This window comes from Protomyctophum parallelum (assembly GCF_964188405.1).
Source record: "Protomyctophum parallelum genome assembly, chromosome: 22".
Lineage (NCBI taxonomy): Eukaryota > Metazoa > Chordata > Actinopteri > Myctophiformes > Myctophidae > Protomyctophum > Protomyctophum parallelum.
In genome coordinates this window covers 38,479,128-38,498,387 of record NC_139714.1, presented here as the reverse complement: position 1 = coordinate 38,498,387, position 19,260 = coordinate 38,479,128, and the positions used below count along the sequence as shown (strand labels likewise).

Genomic DNA, 19,260 nt, shown 5'->3' with positions numbered 1-19,260 from the left:
GCACACCTGGGACTTTGGCGAGACGCTGTCGTCATACACTGTGTACGTGACGGCATGTACGGAAGCATTCCATGAGACTGTGGCCGAGGAGAAGACACCGCTGTACGTCACTCCTGTTGGGAGGACAAGGAGCTGTGGAGGTGGAGGGGAGGGTTTATCGTTAGTATTGATTGTGATAAGAACTGCCCGAACGGCACAATCACATACATACACCAACGTGACTTTTGAACAATATGTATCAGTCTCAGTGTACCTGTATTTCCACTGCGAGCCACTGATTGGCCACTGCTTCCACCACAGTTCCTGCTTTCCACACTGGCGACGTAAGATGAACCACAGGGCAGGGGCATCTCGTAGGCAGTCGAGTTTGTCCAAGAGAGAGGTCGAACAAGGTCTGGTTGTCCCCGAGGAGACTACCCGTCATGGTCAGCATGTACTGGACATGTGAACAGGGGACCTGTGTCCAGCTGAAACGCAACACCTGGCGTGTTCGTGTTGTGCTGCGTGTTGTGGCAACAGCCGAACCTGCACGTTGTCTGGAGCACAGGGAGCTAAAAGGAGAGAGTTGGACTGGTCATTAATACATCAACTGTCATCGTGGTGCGACGTGAATACAGAAACTATCGTATAGAATAGGTTTTAAATAATCGCAAAACATCCGTTTCTTGTAACAACTGTGAGATTTCTTACCAGCTCCAATGCGTACTGTGTCACTGACAGAACTGTTGCATGTCCCATCTGAGGCCAGTACAGTGACGTTGTACTGGACTCCACACCGAAGGCCCTCTATGGTGCAGTTTGTGTCCAAGCTGTCACAGCACAGCCTGGCGCCACTGTCGTCCTGGGCGCAGCCGAAGTATTCCACTGCACCACTGGCGGGAGTCCAGGACAGCAGTGCCGACTGGTTGGCACAGTTGTACTCAACTGAGAGGTCGACTGGTCGGCATGGGGCTTAAGGGGTTGGGGGATTCAGAGTTTTGAAGATGCTTTTCTGAGTGAAGCACTTAAATGGGCATTCTACATTATAAAGCTAACGGTACGTTCTAACAGCAGGTGACACAGCCTGGCGTATTTTCCGGAAGTGCGTTATTTGTCTATGGGACCCAGCGATAGTCGAAAAGTGGGCGGTGGAACGTCATTCGAAAACATGAAAATAATGTTTCTTTGTTTACCCTCCATGAATGGTGATACGGAACTCCCTCTAGGAGATTTGTATCACCCAGAGTCGCCGCTGTTCGCCCGCTGTTAAAACGTAGGTTGAGGATAGTAAAGAAAGCATTGTATTGGTGCTTGTATGTGTACATGTTTTTCATTTTTGTGACCAACTTAAATTTTTATGTTTTAAAGAAACCCCTCAACAGACCCCGGGGTTCGCACAGACATTACAGGGGAAAAAAATACGTGTACATGTGTTTCTGTGTCTCTGAGCTGCGTTTTTAAACATGCGTTACCTGTTTGCAACTGGATGGTGGCGCTGGGACGACTGTCACACAGGCTGTTGGCGGCGGTGACAGAGAACGTATAGAGGACGCCACAGGCAAGGTCATCCACCATACACGTGGTGCTGGTGGAAGCAGTGCAGTTTGTCGCGTGGCCTCCACCCACCGCCGTCACCGTGTACATCTCTGCCCCTAACGTTGCGTTCCACGATATGGTTGCTTCATTGGACAGACAGTCCAAGGAGCCGTTGATGCCTTGGGGTTCGCATGGAGCTGGAGAATACACATGAGAGGGAATTTGGTTGGTCGGATGATCGAGGGTTTAAGAAATGCAAGTTGTTGTTGTTGGCCACCCATACAGTACCTGATGAGATGTTGACTGGTGGACTGAGCTGGCTGTCACAGTATGCTTTGTGAGCCCTGACTTGAACAGAGAAGGTAATTCCGCAGGGCAGACCCTCGACGGAACACGTATTGTCGGAAGACGTGCACGGGAAAACTGTTCCGTCACCACCAGTGACGAAAGCTGTGTAGTTCAGGGCATCGGTGCTGGGATTCCAGGAGATGGCCGCGGTGTTAGAGGAACAGTTGACCCTGGCGCTTATATTCTGGGGCGGGCAAGGGACTGGGGAAAATGATGGATTGTTTTAATTAGATGAATAATCTACAGGTGGCAGCATGCAGTCAGTCAGTGTATAGAGTAAAAGTGTTCTCGTGCACGTAAATTCTCCATCTCTTACCCGAGCTGAATGTCAGGGTCTGACTCGGATCACTGGAGGAGTTGCCGTTAATAGCCTTGACAGCTACAGTGTAGTTGCCACACGTGAAGTTTCTAAGGGTACAGTTGAGTTCAGAGGACAGGCAGGTGGCATTCATAGGACTACTCCAGGCAGACACAGAGTACTGTACTGCCCCCCTGCTGGCAGACCAGGACACAACAGCAGTGTTCCTGATACAGTCAGGAGCTACCGAGACGCTGGTAGGAACACATGGCACTGCAAAGAGACGATGGAATACAGCGTTAAACATTACACAATATAACTGGGCTCAAAGATATTCTGTATAGTAAATGATTAGAACTGATCGGAACAAGAAAGAAATGTAACTAATTGTAACAATTAAGATCTAAAATCAGTATTATGATGAGTGGACATGCTATACGTACAGTATGTTGTTTATTTTTAGTTCTCATGAGATTGCATTGTGGGGTGGCTAAATGATTCATTCCTCCCCCTTTACTCGTTTCTTACACTCATCCATGTCTAGATTGTAGCCCAAGTAATCTCCCAGAGATATATGCTAAATATCAGTGTCTTTGGTGAGTGTCTCACCTGTTTCAAGTTCCACAGCTGAACTTGGTTCACTGTGACAACCTCTGTCAACAGCTACAACACTGACAGAGTAGTTTCCGCCACAGTGTAGATCAGTGAAAGAGCAGGTGTTTGCAGTGCTTGAGTTACAGGTGTGTTCGTGTCCATCATTCGTGTCCGTTGCTGTTGCTATGTGCATGTTGGCCCCTGAAACAGGGGACCAGGACACTGTGCTAGCCCCACATGATGCAGAAACAGAAACATTACTGGGGGCGCAGGGACCTGGAGAGATGGAGGGAAGAAGTGGAGAGAAAGAATGATTATTCTCTTTAATTTGTGCTTCAATTGATCAAACAAAAGTACAAAACGTATGCTGAGCATCTTAATTAGTCTAGCAAATTAGTCTGTTGGAGACTGTTCATATTAGTACATAGTCTTTAGTCGCATTAGTGTGGTTGCTATAGGCAACACAATATTGTTCTCGGTCCGAGATTCTTTTTCATGTTTCACACACTGTTGTCATGCTTCACACGATATTGCAATATATAATATAATATAATATATATAATATTATATATTCCTGGTGACTTGTGTCAATGCAACCACACTTTCAATTTCCCAAAATTACACCTTTCTAGTTAGTACATATTTTGTTCTCCCTGTGTACCTGCACTGAAGTGAAGAGGAATGCTGGGATTCCCAGCACATGAGTCAGTATATGGTGTCACTGTGATGGTATAGTTCTGGCCACAGTGCATGTTGGGTATCTGACAGCTGGTACTGTTGGTGGAGCAGCCATGTATGTGTCCATCCTGACCCACTGCTGTCACATTGTAAGATGTGGCACTGGGACTTCTTTGCCAGTTCACATTGGCTGAGTTGGAACAAACCAGACTGGCACTAACACTCACTGGGGCACACGGAACTGAAAAGAGACAAAGGCAAAACACAATGTTGACATGTTGTTATATCATAATGATGTTCAAGGAATTAAATGAATTTCGAAAGGAAATCACACACTTTCAGAAACGTTTTCAAGTCAAATGTTCTACTATAATATGTATTTGTTTATTCATTTAGCAATCAAGTCACTAAGTCCAACCTAGGTTCGAATCCATTCATTCCAAATAAATCTTTCGGAAGAGAACATGAATAAACCTAACAGGTCAAAAGCAGTGTTTTTCGTGAACATCTTCTCACCTGATTTCAGTTCCACAGCTGAACTTGGTTCACTGTGACAACCTCTGTCAACAGCTACAACACTGACAGAGTAGTTTCCACCACAGTGTAAATCAGTGAAAGAGCAGGTGTTTGCAGTGCTTGAGTTACAGGTGTGTTCGTGTCCATCATTCGTGTCCGTTGCTGTTGCTATGTGCATGTTGGCCCCTGAAACAGGGGACCAGGACACTGTGCTAGCCCCACATGATGCAGAAACAGAAACATTACTGGGGGCGCAGGGACCTGGAGAGATGGAGGGAAGAAGTGGAGAGAAAGAATGATTATTCTCTTTCATTTGTGCTTCAATTGATCAAACAAAAGTACAAAACGTATGCTGAGCATCTTAATTAGTCTAGCAAATTAGTCTGTTGGAGACTGTTCATATTAGTACATAGTCTTTAGTCGCATTAGTGTGGTTGCTATAGGCAACACAATATTGTTCTCGGTCCGAGATTCTTTTTCATGTTTCACACACTGTTGTCATGCTTCACACGATATTGCAATATATAATATAATATAATATATATAATATTATATATTCCTGGTGACTTGTGTCAATGCAACCACACTTTCAATTTCCCAAAATTGCACCTTTCAAGTTAGTACATATTTTGTTCTCCCTGTGTACCTGCACTGAAGTGAAGAGGAATGCTGGGATTCCCAGCACATGAGTCAGTATATGGTGTCACTGTGATGGTATAGTTCTGGCCACAGTGCATGTTGGGTATCTGACAGCTGGTACTGTTGGTGGAGCAGCCATGTATGTGTCCATCCTGACCCACTGCTGTCACATTGTAAGATGTGGCACTGGGACTTCTTTGCCAGTTCACATTGGCTGAGTTGGAACAAACCAGACTGGCACTAACACTCACTGGGGCACACGGAACTGAAAAGAGACAAAGGCAAAACACAATGTTGACATGTTGTTATATCATAATGATGTTCAAGGAATTAAATGAATTTCGAAAGGAAATCACACACTTTCAGAAACGTTTTCAAGTCAAATGTTCTACTATAATATGTATTTGTTTATTCATTTAGCAATCAAGTCACTAAGTCCAACCTAGGTTCGAATCCATTCATTCCAAATAAATCTTTCGGAAGAGAACATGAATAAACCTAACAGGTCAAAAGCAGCATTAGTGTTTTTCGTGAACATCTTCTCACCTGATTTCAGTTCCACAGCTGAACTTGGTTCACTGTGACAACCTCTGTCAACAGCTACAACACTGACAGAGTAGTTTCCACCACAGTGTAGATCAGTGAAAGAGCAGGTGTTTGCAGTGCTTGAGTTACAGGTGTGTTCGTGTCCATCATTCGTGTCCGTTGCTGTTGCTATGTGCATGTTGGCCCCTGAAACAGGGGACCAGGACACTGTGCTAGCCCCACATGATGCAGAAACAGAAACATTACTGGGGGCGCAGGGACCTGGAGAGATGGAGGGAAGAAGTGGAGAGAAAGAACGATTATTCTCTTTAATTTGTGCTTCAATTGATCAAACAAAAGTACAAAACGTATGCTGAGCATCTTAATTAGTCTATCAAATTAGTGTTGGAGACTGTTCATATTAGTACATAGAAATTCTTTTTCATGTTTCACACACTGACTGTTGTCACTGTTGTCATGCTTCACATGATATCGCAATATATAATATAATATTATGTATTAAATATATAATGGTAAGACAGAATTCAGTTCCCAGTGGATTCCTCGTGACTTGTGTCAATGCAACCACACTTTCAATTTCCCAAAATTACACCTTTCTAGTTAGTACATATTTTGTTCTCCCTGTGTACCTGCACTGAAGTGAAGAGGAATGCTGGGATTCCCAGCACATGAGTCAGCATATGGTGTCAATTCTGGCCACAGTGCATGTTGGGTATCTGACAGCTGGTACTGTTGGTGGAGCAGCCATGTATGTGTCCATCCTGACCCACTGCTGTCACATTGTAAGATGTGGCACTGGGACTTCTTTGCCAGTTCACATTGGCTGAGTTGGAACAAACCAGACTGGCACTAACACTCACTGGGGCACACAGGGCTGGGGAGAGAGATAGGTGGGGGGAGTGTTGTTATTGAGGATAAAATGTACACTTTAAGATGATATCCTAAGGAGGAAGGATCTGAATTTCTCATTGCTGAAATGTAACATAATTATTCATTCATTCATTCACTTCCATTGATTCGACTTAAATCTTTCTTAAGTGGAGACTATCCAAAAGCAGCATTACGTTGCCTTTGGCCTTTGTTGTGCATACATACAGTATATGTTCTCCATGTCTTACCTGAGCTGAATGTCAGGGTCTGACTCGGGTCACTGGAGCAGTTTCCATCAATAGCCTTTACATCTACAGTGTAGTTGGAGCCACAGGTGATGTTTGTAAGAGTACAGTTGAGATCAGAGGACATGCAGGTGGTATTCGAGGCATGGCCTTGACTACTCCAGGCAGACACAATTCAATTCAATTCAAAGGGCTTTATTGGCATGAGAAAACATACGTTTACATTGCCAAAGCAGAAAGAACAGTACAACAATACAGCAATACAATCAAAACAAAAACAGAGTACTGTACTGCCCCCTTGCTGGCAGACCAGGACACAACAGCAGTGTTCCTGATACAGTCAGGTGCTACTGAGACGTTGTTAGGAACACATGGCACTGCAAAGAGAGGACGAATACAGAGTTAAACATTGTACAGCAGCATTAATAATGAAGTAACAAGAAAATAAATGTAGCAGGGCTCCAGACTACCATTAAGACAATTGTAAATTAAGATTTGAACCTGCAAATTATTAAGGGGAAACATGGCAATGTGTTTTAAAATAAAAGATTGTTTTCTGAGTGGAAACATAATTTTAAATTAATTTACATTGTGTGGTAGTTAATTTATTTTTGACTTCCTCCACTTAATCATTTAATTTCATGCATTCATCTATATCTAGATTTGAAGCCATTTAATATAATGTAATCGACACCTAATTAAAACGACCCAACAGGTAAAAAGCAGCACTGCAGTGTTTTGTGGTGAACATCTTCTAACCTGTTTTTAGTTCCACAGCTGAACTTGGTTCTGTGTGACAACCTCTGTCAACAGCTACAACACTGACAGAGTAATTTTCACCACAGTGTAGATCAGTGAAAGAGCAGGAGGTTCCAACGCTTGAGTTACAGGTGTGTTCGTGTCCATTATGTGCTGCTGCTGTTGCTATGTACATATCTGCTCCTGAAACATTGGACCAGGACACTGTGCTAAACCCACATTCTGTAGAAACATGAACATTACTGGGGGGGCAGGGACCTGGAGAGATGGAGGGAAGAAGTGGAGAGAAAAAACTGATTAAAAACAATGTTCTAAAAGTCTGTTGAAGACTGTTCAGATGCATAGCTTTAAGATTTTAAATCTTGTTCTCTCTGAATACCTGCAATGAAGTGATGATGAGTGCTGGGATTCCCAGCACATGAGTCAGTATATGGTGTCACTGTGATGGTATAGTTCTGGCCACAGTGCATGTTGTTGGGTATCTGACAGCCGGTACTGTTAGTGGAGCAGTAATGTATGTGTCCATCCTGAGCCACTGCCGTCACATTGTAAGATGTGGCACTGGAGCTTCCTACCCAGGTCACATGGGCTGAGTTGGGACACGCCAGACTGGCATTAACATTCACTGGGGCACACGGAACTGAGAAGAGACAAAGGCAAAACACAATGTTGACATGTTATATCATAATGATGTTCAAGGAATTAAATTAATTTCGAAAGGAAATCACACACTTTCAGAAACGTTTTCAAGTAAAATGTTCTACTATATTATGTATTTGTTTATTCATTTAGCAATCAAGTCACCAAGTCCAACCTAGGTTCGAATCCATTCATTCCAAATAAATCTTTCGGAAGAGAACATGAATAACAGGTCAAAAGCAGCATTAGTGTTTTTCGTGAACATCTTCTCACCTGATTTCAGTTCCACAGCTGAACTTGGTTCACTGTGACAACCTCTGTCAACAGCTACAACACTGACAGAGTAGTTTCCACCAAAGTGTAAATCAGTGAAAGAGCAGGTGTTTGCAGTGCTTGAGTTACAGGTGTGTTCGTGTCCGTTGCTGTTGCTATGTGCATGTTGGCCCCTGAAACAGGGGACCAGGACACTGTGCTAGCCCCACATGATGCAGAAACAGAAACATTACTGGGGGCGCAGGGACCTGGAGAGATGGAGGGAAGAAGTGGAGAGAAAGAATGATTATTCTCTTTAATTTGTGCTTCAATTGATCAAACAAAAGTACAAAATGTATGCTGAGCATCTTAATTAGTCTATCAAATTAGTCTGTTGGAGACTGTTCATATTAATACATAGTCTTTAGTCGCATTAGTGTGGTTGCTAGAGGAAACACACTATTGTTCTCGGTCCGGAATTCTTTTTCATGTTTCACACACTGACTGTTGTCACTGTTGTCATGCTTCACATGATATCGCAATATATAATATTATATTATGTATTAAATATATAATGTTAAGACAGAATTCAGTTCCCAGTGGATTCCTCGTGACTTGTGTCAATGCAACCACACTTTCAATTTCCCAAAATTACACCTTTCTAGTTAGTACATATTTTGTTCTCCCTGTGTACCTGCACTGAAGTGAAGAGGAATGCTGGGATTCCCAGCACATAAGTCAGCATAATTATGGTGTCACTGTGATGGTATAGTTCTGGCCACAGTGCATGTTGGGTATCTGACAGCTGGTACTGTTGGTGGAGCAGCCATGTATGTGTCCATCCTGACCCACTGCAGTCACATTGTAAGATGTGGCACTGGGACTTCTTTGCCAGTTCACATTGGCTGAGTTGGAACAAACCAGACTGGCACTAACACTCACTGGGGCACACGGGGCTGGGGAGAGAGATAGGTGGGGGGAGTGTTGTTATTGAGGATAAAATGTACACTTTAAGATGATATCCTAAGAAGGAAGGATCTGAATTTCTCATTGCTGAAATGTAACATAATTATTCAGGACCATACACACAATCTGCAGACCGCATACATCACTTGATGTATCATTCTGTGATTGTCCATTGTCACCACTAGGTGGCAGCAAAGCCTATATTTTCTTCTATATGTTGTAAATGGAGCTGAAATTAAGTGACAGTACTTCTCTCTTTTCTTACACTGTACCTTATCATCTGCGCACGTGTAGGCACGCGCAAACACACACACACACACACACACACACACACACACACACACACACACACACACACAGTCGAGCCGAGATGAGGTTCCTGTAGTCGAGCCGTCCACAAACAATGGATTAAACCTGGTTCACATTATCGTTATCTAAAAGTAAACATATCAGAACAGAGATAGAGTTGGTAAACTTCACACAGGAATGTAAAATATTAAGTCAGGGGTGAAACAAGCGCTTAAATCAGACTTAAATGAAAATGTAGTCCAGTCAACCCTCGTCCGCATGCGCAGTTCTGCTTCCGTAAGATTGCATTGTGAAAACATGGTCCTGTTTGTCTTCATGAGCTTTGTTAGGTTGTTTCATCCCCGGTTGTGATACCTTTACTTTAGGGAAACGATATTTAACCCACTGGTTAAGTTAAGTACGGCTCGACTCCATTTCTACCTGCTCAGGGATATCCTGACACGGACCCTCCTCTCGGAGCTAAAGCATTAACTCGCCTATTAGTTTGTATTGTTGCTCATTTCAGAACGCGCCCAATATTACTGACATACATACAGACTGTATGTATGTCAGTAATATTAGGCTAATAGGCTCTACTGTATGATACAGTAGAAATAACGCGCAGCTGAACGGTCCGATATTAGACTGACCAAACACACATACATGTAAATAGAAAATAGAAATGCGCAGCTGAACTCGTCAGAGTAAACACAACACAGAGAACTCTGAAATAAAATACCTCGTTACGTTGACCGCTATTGTTATTATTATTATTACCCGTTTGGCCTCTCGTTCTTTACATTTACTTCTTGTTGTGGAAAACCCCGTTCTGTTCTTCTGGAGTTGTTGAAGTTCTCAGAATGTTGGAGCGTCTGTCCTTCCATGGCTCCACACTACAGCACCGCGATATATAATAATAATTATTATAAATAACTAAACACTGACAATATAAGCTGCAAGTGTAGAGTTATAGTATAGTACAGTAACTATGTAGGCTATGTAGTAATACATTATAGTAGTGTACAGACTCCCGAGTCCTGAGTGAGACGAATTGTTTGCACCAGCTGTGTTCAATCAATCAATGGTCCAGTGTAGCGTAGAGATGAGTCGGTCATGAACGAACGAATCAAAAGAACTAGTTCTTTTTGGTGAACGAAACCGATCCGGTCCGTTCTTAATGACGGGGATTCGCCCGGCGGCTCTTCTCATTCAGAGCCTGCTCTGTTACTTTATTATGAATCATGGAATCACTATGCATTATGTTTTATGAGCTTATGACCATGAATGTTAGTATTTTAGCTGTTTTAGTATTTTTTTTATAGTACGCATTTTAATGACAGCATTTACAAACTTCAAATTAATGTTTGTGAATTAAATTAGTATAATGTTAAATTCTATATAACTACAACTAGTAGTTTATATTACTTTAACTTTAAACCAAAACTAGTATTTATATTACAATGTAGGCATTTATCAGGCATTAATCCATTTATCAGGCTTTATCCAGTGATTTACATTATGCAAGAACACATTGTAATACATAAAATGCATAGCCTAGAAATAGTCAAGGACCATATTCATAAGCATTACAAATATAATATGAATTATTCATAATTGTTTAATTTAAATGAATGAATTAATGATAGGTGGACAGACAGACAATGTTGGAACTATGCACAAAAACAAACTTCACCCATTTTTTTTACTTGTAAACTGTGATGCATTTCACTCCTATGCCATATAAAGTTAGGTGTGAATCCCTAGACTCCTTCAAACCCGCTCTCAAAAAGAGCACCTACGGACAGCTGCAATGGACCCTGATGTTAACCAGTGTTGTTTTTGGCAGCAAATTTTGATTTTAGTTTTAGTCAAAGTCTCGTACTCTCTCAATAGTTTTAATTTAGTTTCAGGCACATTTTAGTCACCTGGAATGTTTTAGTGTTAGTCTAGTTTTAGTTGACTAAATATCATAAGATTTTAGTCGACTAAATCCACAGTTGATTTAGTAGACTAAAATGTACTTTGGTGAGCCGTGATGCCGTCGTAATGACTGATTTTACACTTGCTGAAAATAGCTGATCTACAAGCTCACGTGTTGCGCTGCGACACACGAGTTTGTAGATCTCAGCTATTTTCAGCATGCAATCAAGTGTAAAATTACTTATACTGGATCTCTTCCTATAGCATTTTAAAGTTTAGTTTTTATCTGTTGACAAAATTGTTAGTATATTTAGTAATCATAGCTTAGTTTTCATTTAGTTTCCATTTAGTTTTCGTCAGTGAAAAAAGGTAGTCGATGAACATTTTTCGTCTTAGGGCCGATTCATACTCCTATTTTAGAGCCAAATAAAAGTCGGTTCGGCTCTATAGAGCCTACAATGTGACGTCATTTGGCTCTGTAGAGCCTACAATGTGACGTCATTTGGCTCTGTAGAGCCTACAATGTGACGTCATTTGGCTCTGTAGAGCCTACAATGTGACGTCATTTGGCTCTGTAGAGCCTACAATGTGACGTCATTTGGCTCTGTAGAGCCTACAATGGGACGTCATTTGGCTCTGTAGAGCCTACAATGGGACGTCATTTGGCTCTGTAGAGCCTACAATGGGACGTCATTTGGCTCTGTAGAGCCTACAATGGGACGTCATTTGGCTCTGTAGAGCCTACAATGGGACGTCATTTGGCTCTGTAGTCGAGCCTACAATGTGACGTCATTTGAGGTTCGGGGGGGGGGGGGGGGGTGGGGACCGTCCTAAAGTCGGCTCTTCGGTGCTACTGAAAATTTCTGACGAGTCGAAATCATTTCGGCACTACAGCGCCGAAACAGCGGTAAAATAGGAGTATGAATCGGCCCTTCGTTTTAGTCAACGAAATCAACACTGTTGTAAACAAGTGTTTTTTCTGGTTTTATCGTCGTAGCAGTAGATTTTGTATTGACCTGTATACTTTTGTTTGAAATGTACCCATTCTACATACTGTGAAATAAACATTTCAATCAATCAATCATACATGCTGTACCTGTTGATCACAGACAAGGCCTTCTACTGTCCTCTGGCTGGCTGAAGTGTGTAGAACATCTCCTCAGTATGAACATTCTGCCAAAATAACCGAGCTACAAGCTCTGATAGACATTCAGCCAAAACAACAGATCTACAAGCTCACAGTGCAATGCATTGTTTGGTACGTGGTCTGCTCTTCCTTCCCTCTATGCTGAAAATAGACGATACACACTTAGGGATGTCAATGGCTAACCGGATAGCCGTTAAAACAAATCTGAATATACTTATGGGCTTCACGGTTAACTTTAAAAGTAATAAATGTATGTTCCTGATGGTGTTATTTAGTTATGGAGAGATGTCATCATTCTAAACACTCACAAGGTGCAATAGAGATTTCTATGTCCAAGAGAACACTAGATAGATTACATACATTTTGGGTTAAAAGAAAATAAATAAAATCAGCAACCGTTAATTAAGCTATGGGGTAACCGAATGGAAAATTATCCGTTAGCGACATCCCTAATCACAACATAGAGCATTAGAACAACGGTCAGGATATTTAAGCGCCTTGGATAAAGGCACTATATAAATGCACCATTTACCATTTATTTAACACCACAGAAGAAGACAGCAGGAAGTGAAGTCGGGGTTTCAGACATTTTATTGATTTAGAATTCGTTACCATGTCAAAGGTCGTCAGGGACAGGTGGGTGTGGCAAAGCTTCTTATACACCTGTAAAGGTCAGAGTTCAAAGGTCATCAGGGCCAGATGTATGGAATAAAGCATAACTAAATCTAAAGATGTAATGATGTTTTAGTCCGACCAGCTGAAGAGATCATTAAGGTTGCTTTTATTACATTTAACTGAGACCATTCAGTTAAAGGAGAATTCCATACTAAAAGGCTTTCTTACCTTTCTTTGTAGTTGTTACGTCCCCACCAAAGAGGTCCAGGTGTTATTTTGTGCATAAGCTCCTTATTGGCTATTTCCCCTACCATGAGCCCTACATGAATTGCATTGAATTGAATGGGAATTGAATGGGGCTATGGGGTGTTGTGCTAATTCACTTATTTCCATCGCTCAAAATTATAATTTCTTTGTATATATCCTCTTTTCATAATGTAAATAATATCCCAAGCGGCACACTTTACTACTTCTTTCGATGGAAATAAGCGAATTAGCATAACACCCCATAGCCCCATTCAATTCCCATTCAATGCAATGCAATTCATTGAGGGCTTAAGGTAGGGAAAATAGCCAATAAGGAGTTTTTGCACAAAAAAACACCTGGACCTCTTTGGTGGGGACGTAACAACTACAAAGAAAGGTAAGAAAGATAAGAAAGTGTCGTCTCTTTTTCCAGTGTACGGCGGTGGATAACAACGGAAACAGGATAGGATGTGACGAGGTTGAAGAAAAGCTTTATTTTTGTATCCAAAAGCCGTCCAGCAGTCAAGACAAAACGATGAGAACAAAAGGGAATTCTCCGTGGTTTCTCTGGATTTACGCAACACACAGTACAACTCTTAGCCGAATGATGAGTTTTAACCGGACCCAGGACCCTTTCTTCTTGGCAAACCTGGCCTTAAATAGCATAACTAGGTCCTCCTCTCTACTGGACATGCAGCGGGCGTTTCCTGACTTTTGCCAATGAGATCCAATGGGATCTGAGACCCAGCTCCTTCCGGTCTAGAGAGAGGCGGGACTAGTCACAGAGAGGACAAAGGACCTGATCCGGTTCTAACTGGGCGATGCTCTTTAGCTGATAAACCGTTTTTAAACTTTAACAAAACTTGAACGTAACTGTACACAATTTATAAACATGGTTACTCATACCTTAACAGTATATAAAAATGGAATGGAAACACTTGTAGTCAGAAAATGTTACGAAACTATAACGTGAAAACTGAACACTCTAAATGAAATGAATTAAGAACAGTGTGACCAGTGGAATTTAAAACTAAGCACAAACATGACGAAACCCTATGTTCTTTATCATACCTTTTACAGGAGACTTTAAACTCCCTACAATTAGTTAGAGTTTTAGATTTATTATATAATCATTGAGTTTTAACTGTGGCTTTCTTTACCAGTACCAAATGGTTTAGCAACTGTTCCCCTTTTTCTTGTGGCAGACAATAGGATCTGGTTTCATTCACACCTATGAGCTGCTTCAAAGGTTTTTTAGAACAATAGATGTTACATTTAGTCAGAAGCCCCGGAGTGAGAAGACCTTTTGGTCTGTGACCACTAAACCAGTTTACTTGACTCAGTAAAAACAGTACCATAGATATTTAGTTAGTTAATTTATAGAAAATTATACGACATTCCTCCCTTTTATGGTGCTATATGCTCCATAAACAATTTAACTAAATGAACTGTAAGAAAAGGTCCTCCCTTTTATGCTTAAAAATCCCACAAAAAGAAAAAGAAAATGAAAAAAACCTAAATTGATAAAACACATTTTTTACCCCCCCCCCCCTTTTAACCGACCAAAACTTGTCGGTTAAACCAAATAGGAGAAATGAACAGAACATCAACTAATCAATCTAAACCAAAATACACATCAAAAATATACTTAAAGTAGACATTATAATAGAACACTTTTTTTTTTTTTTTTTTTTAAACTTTAAAACTCCAATTTCAACAAAATAACTCTGAACCACAGAATGTCTATTTTCTTTTCTTCTCATGCCAAAAAATGCACAAGAGTCGAGGTGGGCCCGGCCGGACCTCAGAGCACAGATAGAGGGACAGATGTTTAGAATAGAGTTGAGTGACAGAAAGGTAGGGCATGTCATGGTGACACAGACGGGGTTTTTGGGTACTTTGGGCCAATATTTCCAAGCACGAAACTGTGCGGGGGAGTGACAGGGTGAATCTTCCTCAGACTTCCTCTGCGTAGTTACACAGCTCCAGATCTGTGTATAATGATACATCCGTTCCATCGTCCATTCTCGCTTCCATGTCTTTGGTACCCTGGGTGAGAACGGACATCTGGATGGCCTGCAGTGCCATCGTTCCGCTCGTTCCCCCCGTGAGCCCTTTGATCACCAACACTCGGATGATTGGTAGACAGCAACATAACACGATCGCTGCGATGACGAGTAATCCTACGATTCCCAGTCCTGCTGTGGCCAAGTATGCCCCCCATCCGCCTAGATGATTTTCCAGCCACCCAGTCAACCCGACAGTGGCTCCGGCGTGTGCATGAAGTTCAGCCCTCAGCTGGTGTAGATGTCCCATTGCCTGAGTGAACGTACCGTTCACCGCTGTAGAATTTGGGATGTATGTACAACAAAAATCGCCAAACATGGCACATACCCCTCCCTGGGCGGCTAGAACTACGTTCAGCACCTGCCGATTTTGCCACGTCATCTGACTGGTGGCTGCCAGTTGTTTGCCAATCGCCCCCATGGCAGAGATAGTAAAATTCAAAAATCTCTGTTGATTGTAGTACATGTAATTAATCCATTCTGCGTCCACCACGATTCCAATTAGCGGGGAAAACAGGCTACCAAAAGCAATTGCCGCTTCATCAATGGCTTTAAATTCCTTTGGTACGCCATGGGGTGTGCCAAATGCATCGAAATATACCTGGGGGGTAGGCCGCGGCCCCTCTTCTCGTCGGACTCTCCTAGAGCCGGACCCTACCCTAGCGTTGACCTTCTCTGTTGGAATGATGACTACTGGTTGAACCACCTGTACCCTGGCGCACCTACCCGTCCAATTTAAAGGCAATGTTTTGTATAAATGATTTTCTCCGCATAGCCAGAACTGATCTGTGACAGCCCTTGTGGCGTAGTAAAGTGGGCATGCTTGGGGAGCTGGGACCGTAACCTTTCCCTTTAGCATCGCCCCTAATTCAAGTCTGGGCAATTTCCCATTCTTGGGCTGGCACAGATGTTCATAAACCTGGGTGTCCTGGGGTGCATATGATAAATCCCAGATTGCTTCACACCGTTCCTCAGTAAAATTCCCCATCTCCACTAGTGATGCTGACTGTGTCCCCAGTCTACCCCTTTCAAAGCATTCGAACGTACCCACTAGTTTCAGCACTCCACTAGGGATTGTAGAAGGCTCTGTTTGCACCTGTATGTCCAGTTCACTACACATCTTTCCTTGGGTTGGCAGTGACTCGTCATAATGTTCGGCAGATCCCATATATTGTAAGCATTCTGCCAGGCAGGGAGGCACTAAACTTGGGTCAGATTCATTAGTTAATACTCCATTAGAACTTAGTATAGCTTGTTTCTTTTCTCTCTCACAACTTCTCCAACTGAAACGTGTATTTAACACAGTGAGATGAGTCTGATGTGCCTGTGCACAGAAGTAACAGTCTGACTTGCCTATTGCCATAGTAGAAAAGACGCTCCATTGATACCAAGAATTAGCTCGTGCCATGTGATATAATGGTTCCAGAATGTCACCTGGGTTTGTGTTAAACAAACTACCCACATGAAACGAGCCAGTTGCTTTTGCAATCTTTTCATCGTCTGGAGTGACCTTTCTCACAATTCTATGCTTAGCTATTTTTACACTGGGCTTATTGTTGGATTCTGGAGTGTCGTCCGTTCGTACCCTGGAGGCATGAGTGACCGGCGACGTAATTGTGGAGGTGACAAAACTACCTAAAGTACTTTCCATAAGGGGAAACTCAGTTCCAACCGAGTTGGTATATATTAACGCTGGGCTAGGAGAGGTAACGCTACCTGGGGTGACCGTGCTGAGGTTCGGGGTGGGAGGATTCCTAGTAGGAGCATTACGGGGAGTATTTGCCGGGCTGAGTAGGTGATGTGTAATGACAATGGAAGTTACAGGTGCATCAGATATTTCCTGAAGGAATGAAACCACTCCAAAAATAGCATTCAACCTAGACAATGGACTTGAGGGATGCCGGCCGCTGCCGCGTGGAATTGGCTTTACAGGAGTCTGGGTCGGCTTAGAGCCTGCTGACTCCCGGTGGGGCTGGATGATTGGTAAAAAATGAGCCTCCTGTACCGGTTGCATGAGTGTGGAGTACTCAGGCTTGGCCGTGGACATGGGCTGCTGGGTACTGGTACTGAATGGACTAGACATTGTACCTTTGTGGCCGACGCCGTTCTCGGACTGGTCTTGGGTCCCTGGGGAGAGCAGTCTGTGGTTCTCTCCCCTGGACCGGAACCCCAGTTGGCTCAGCGCTGCTGTCCTGGCTGTTGCCGTCGGCAGGTGGGTTTGGAGGGACGAAGTCGATGTTGATGGTGCTGAAGCGGCCGCCGGTGTCGAGGTTGGTGTCTTCCATGTCTGCTGGAGGAATGTGAGGCCGATCCATATCATCCTCAGTGCCATCATTGTCATCCTGAGAGCGCGCTGCGAGTGGTGGTTCCTTCCGTCGGATGATGAGGTCTGGGCTGTCGTTTGCTGGTGCCTTCACACAATGGTTTAGGTGATACCACGTGGGTGACCCCTCCACCTGTAATGCTGTACCAGTGCACCTGGTTACTAGGAACGGTCCGGATCTCCGCCCATGGAACCACTTCCTGCGGAAAATTTTTACGTACACCTTGTCCCCTGGCAGGATAGTGTTAGATGGTGTGCGCCCGGCTTCCTCCTTCTCCTCCTGTTCCTGTTTGGTACAAACATAAGAATATATGCTTCTATGCAATTTTGACATATACTTTACATATGCCTTCACTTCATCCTCTAATATTGAGAGGCTTGGACCCTTCCCCCCTACATGAATGCCAGGGGTATTCATCCGTCGGCCCATTGCAAGTTCATGCGGGGTCATGTGCAGGTGTCGAATTTCACTCGATCTGCACGCCATCAATGCCAGGGGTAAGCCTTCCATCCAATTAAGACCTGTTTGCTCACAAATCTTAGTAAGTCGATTCTTCAGGACGCCATTCATTGATTCCACCATGCCTTGGGACTGGGCATGATAGACGGCTCCTAAACGCTGCTTTATACATAGTTTCTGCAGAATCAATTTTACTGTTTTATCAACAAATTCTTTTCCATTGTCTGATGAAATCCGAAGTGGTATCCCGAACCGCGGGAACACTTCTCTGCATAAAAAATTTGCGACTGACTGTGCATCCTTTCTCTTAGTGGGTGTGGCCTCCACCCATCTTGAAAACCTGTCAACGACTACAAGCAGATATCGTTTGCCCGAAATGGGTTTGATCATATCCACATAATCTATTACCAGTTCTTGCATTGGGCCCTTTGGCGTGGGTATGTAGCCTGGTGCTGTTAATACCCCCCTTCTCACATTGTTTGTCAAGCAAATCGTGCATCGACCCACAATATGATCAATTTGTTCTAAGAGATATGGGGCCCAAAATCCATATTCTTTTGTGATTTTCCTCTTAACCTCCCCCCTTGATACATGAGCCAGGCCATGCGCGTCCTGTATCAACAATCCTAATAAATCAGGGGGGGCAATCACAAGTCCCTCGTGGTTACGCCACAAACCTTTTTCGTCTTTGACGGCGCCCCTGTCCCGCCATAGAGCCTTGTCCAGCTCACTAGTCTCTTCTTGCATTAAAATCAAATCTTTTAGAGAAATATTCTCTTCGAACTCCACGTCATGTGTTACTAGAAGAATACTTCCCGTTCGGTTGGCACCTGCAATCGCCTTCGCAGCTGTGTCCACCGCGACATTACCTTTTGTAACCTGTGACATGTCCTTTCTGTGTGCTGCACATTTCACAATCGCGATGGCTTTGGGTAACATTACTGCTGATAACAATTTCAAAATTTGTGCATGGTGTTTGATATTCGAGCCGTTAGTCTTCTTAAAATTTCGGCCCTTCCATATAGTCCCGAATGAATGACATACCCCCATGGCATATACGCTATCGGTGTAAATCGTTACACGTTTGTCGACAGCCATCAGACATGCCTCGGTCAAACCTATGAGTTCTGCTAACTGGGCGGAGCAGGGCTGGGGTATCACCTCTGCCTTTACAGTGATGAAGTTTGTACCCTGGGCCTGTACCACTGCATAACCAGCACTCAAGGTTTCACCAATGCGATAACACGAACCGTCTGTCCAGAATACTAAATCTGCATTCGGGAGCGGTTTAGCCTGCAAGTCATCTCGTAATTTTGAGTACATCTCTGCT

At 43.2% G+C, this 19,260-nt stretch overlaps 1 protein-coding gene across 1 annotated transcript; it reads right to left on the bottom strand.

Annotated features, from left to right (window-relative positions):
• Positions 1–426: 426 nt before the first annotated feature.
• On the bottom strand, positions 427–2,315 carry LOC310853178 (fibronectin type III domain-containing protein 7-like; the record flags this gene model as incomplete). Its single annotated transcript, XM_083757416.1, has 5 exons — positions 427–551; positions 691–951; positions 1,452–1,712; positions 1,804–2,064; positions 2,180–2,315. The coding sequence occupies 5 exons, from the start codon at positions 2,313–2,315 to the stop codon at positions 427–429; spliced, it is 1,044 nt and encodes a 347-aa protein (XP_083613542.1).
• Positions 2,316–19,260: the final 16,945 nt, after the last annotated feature.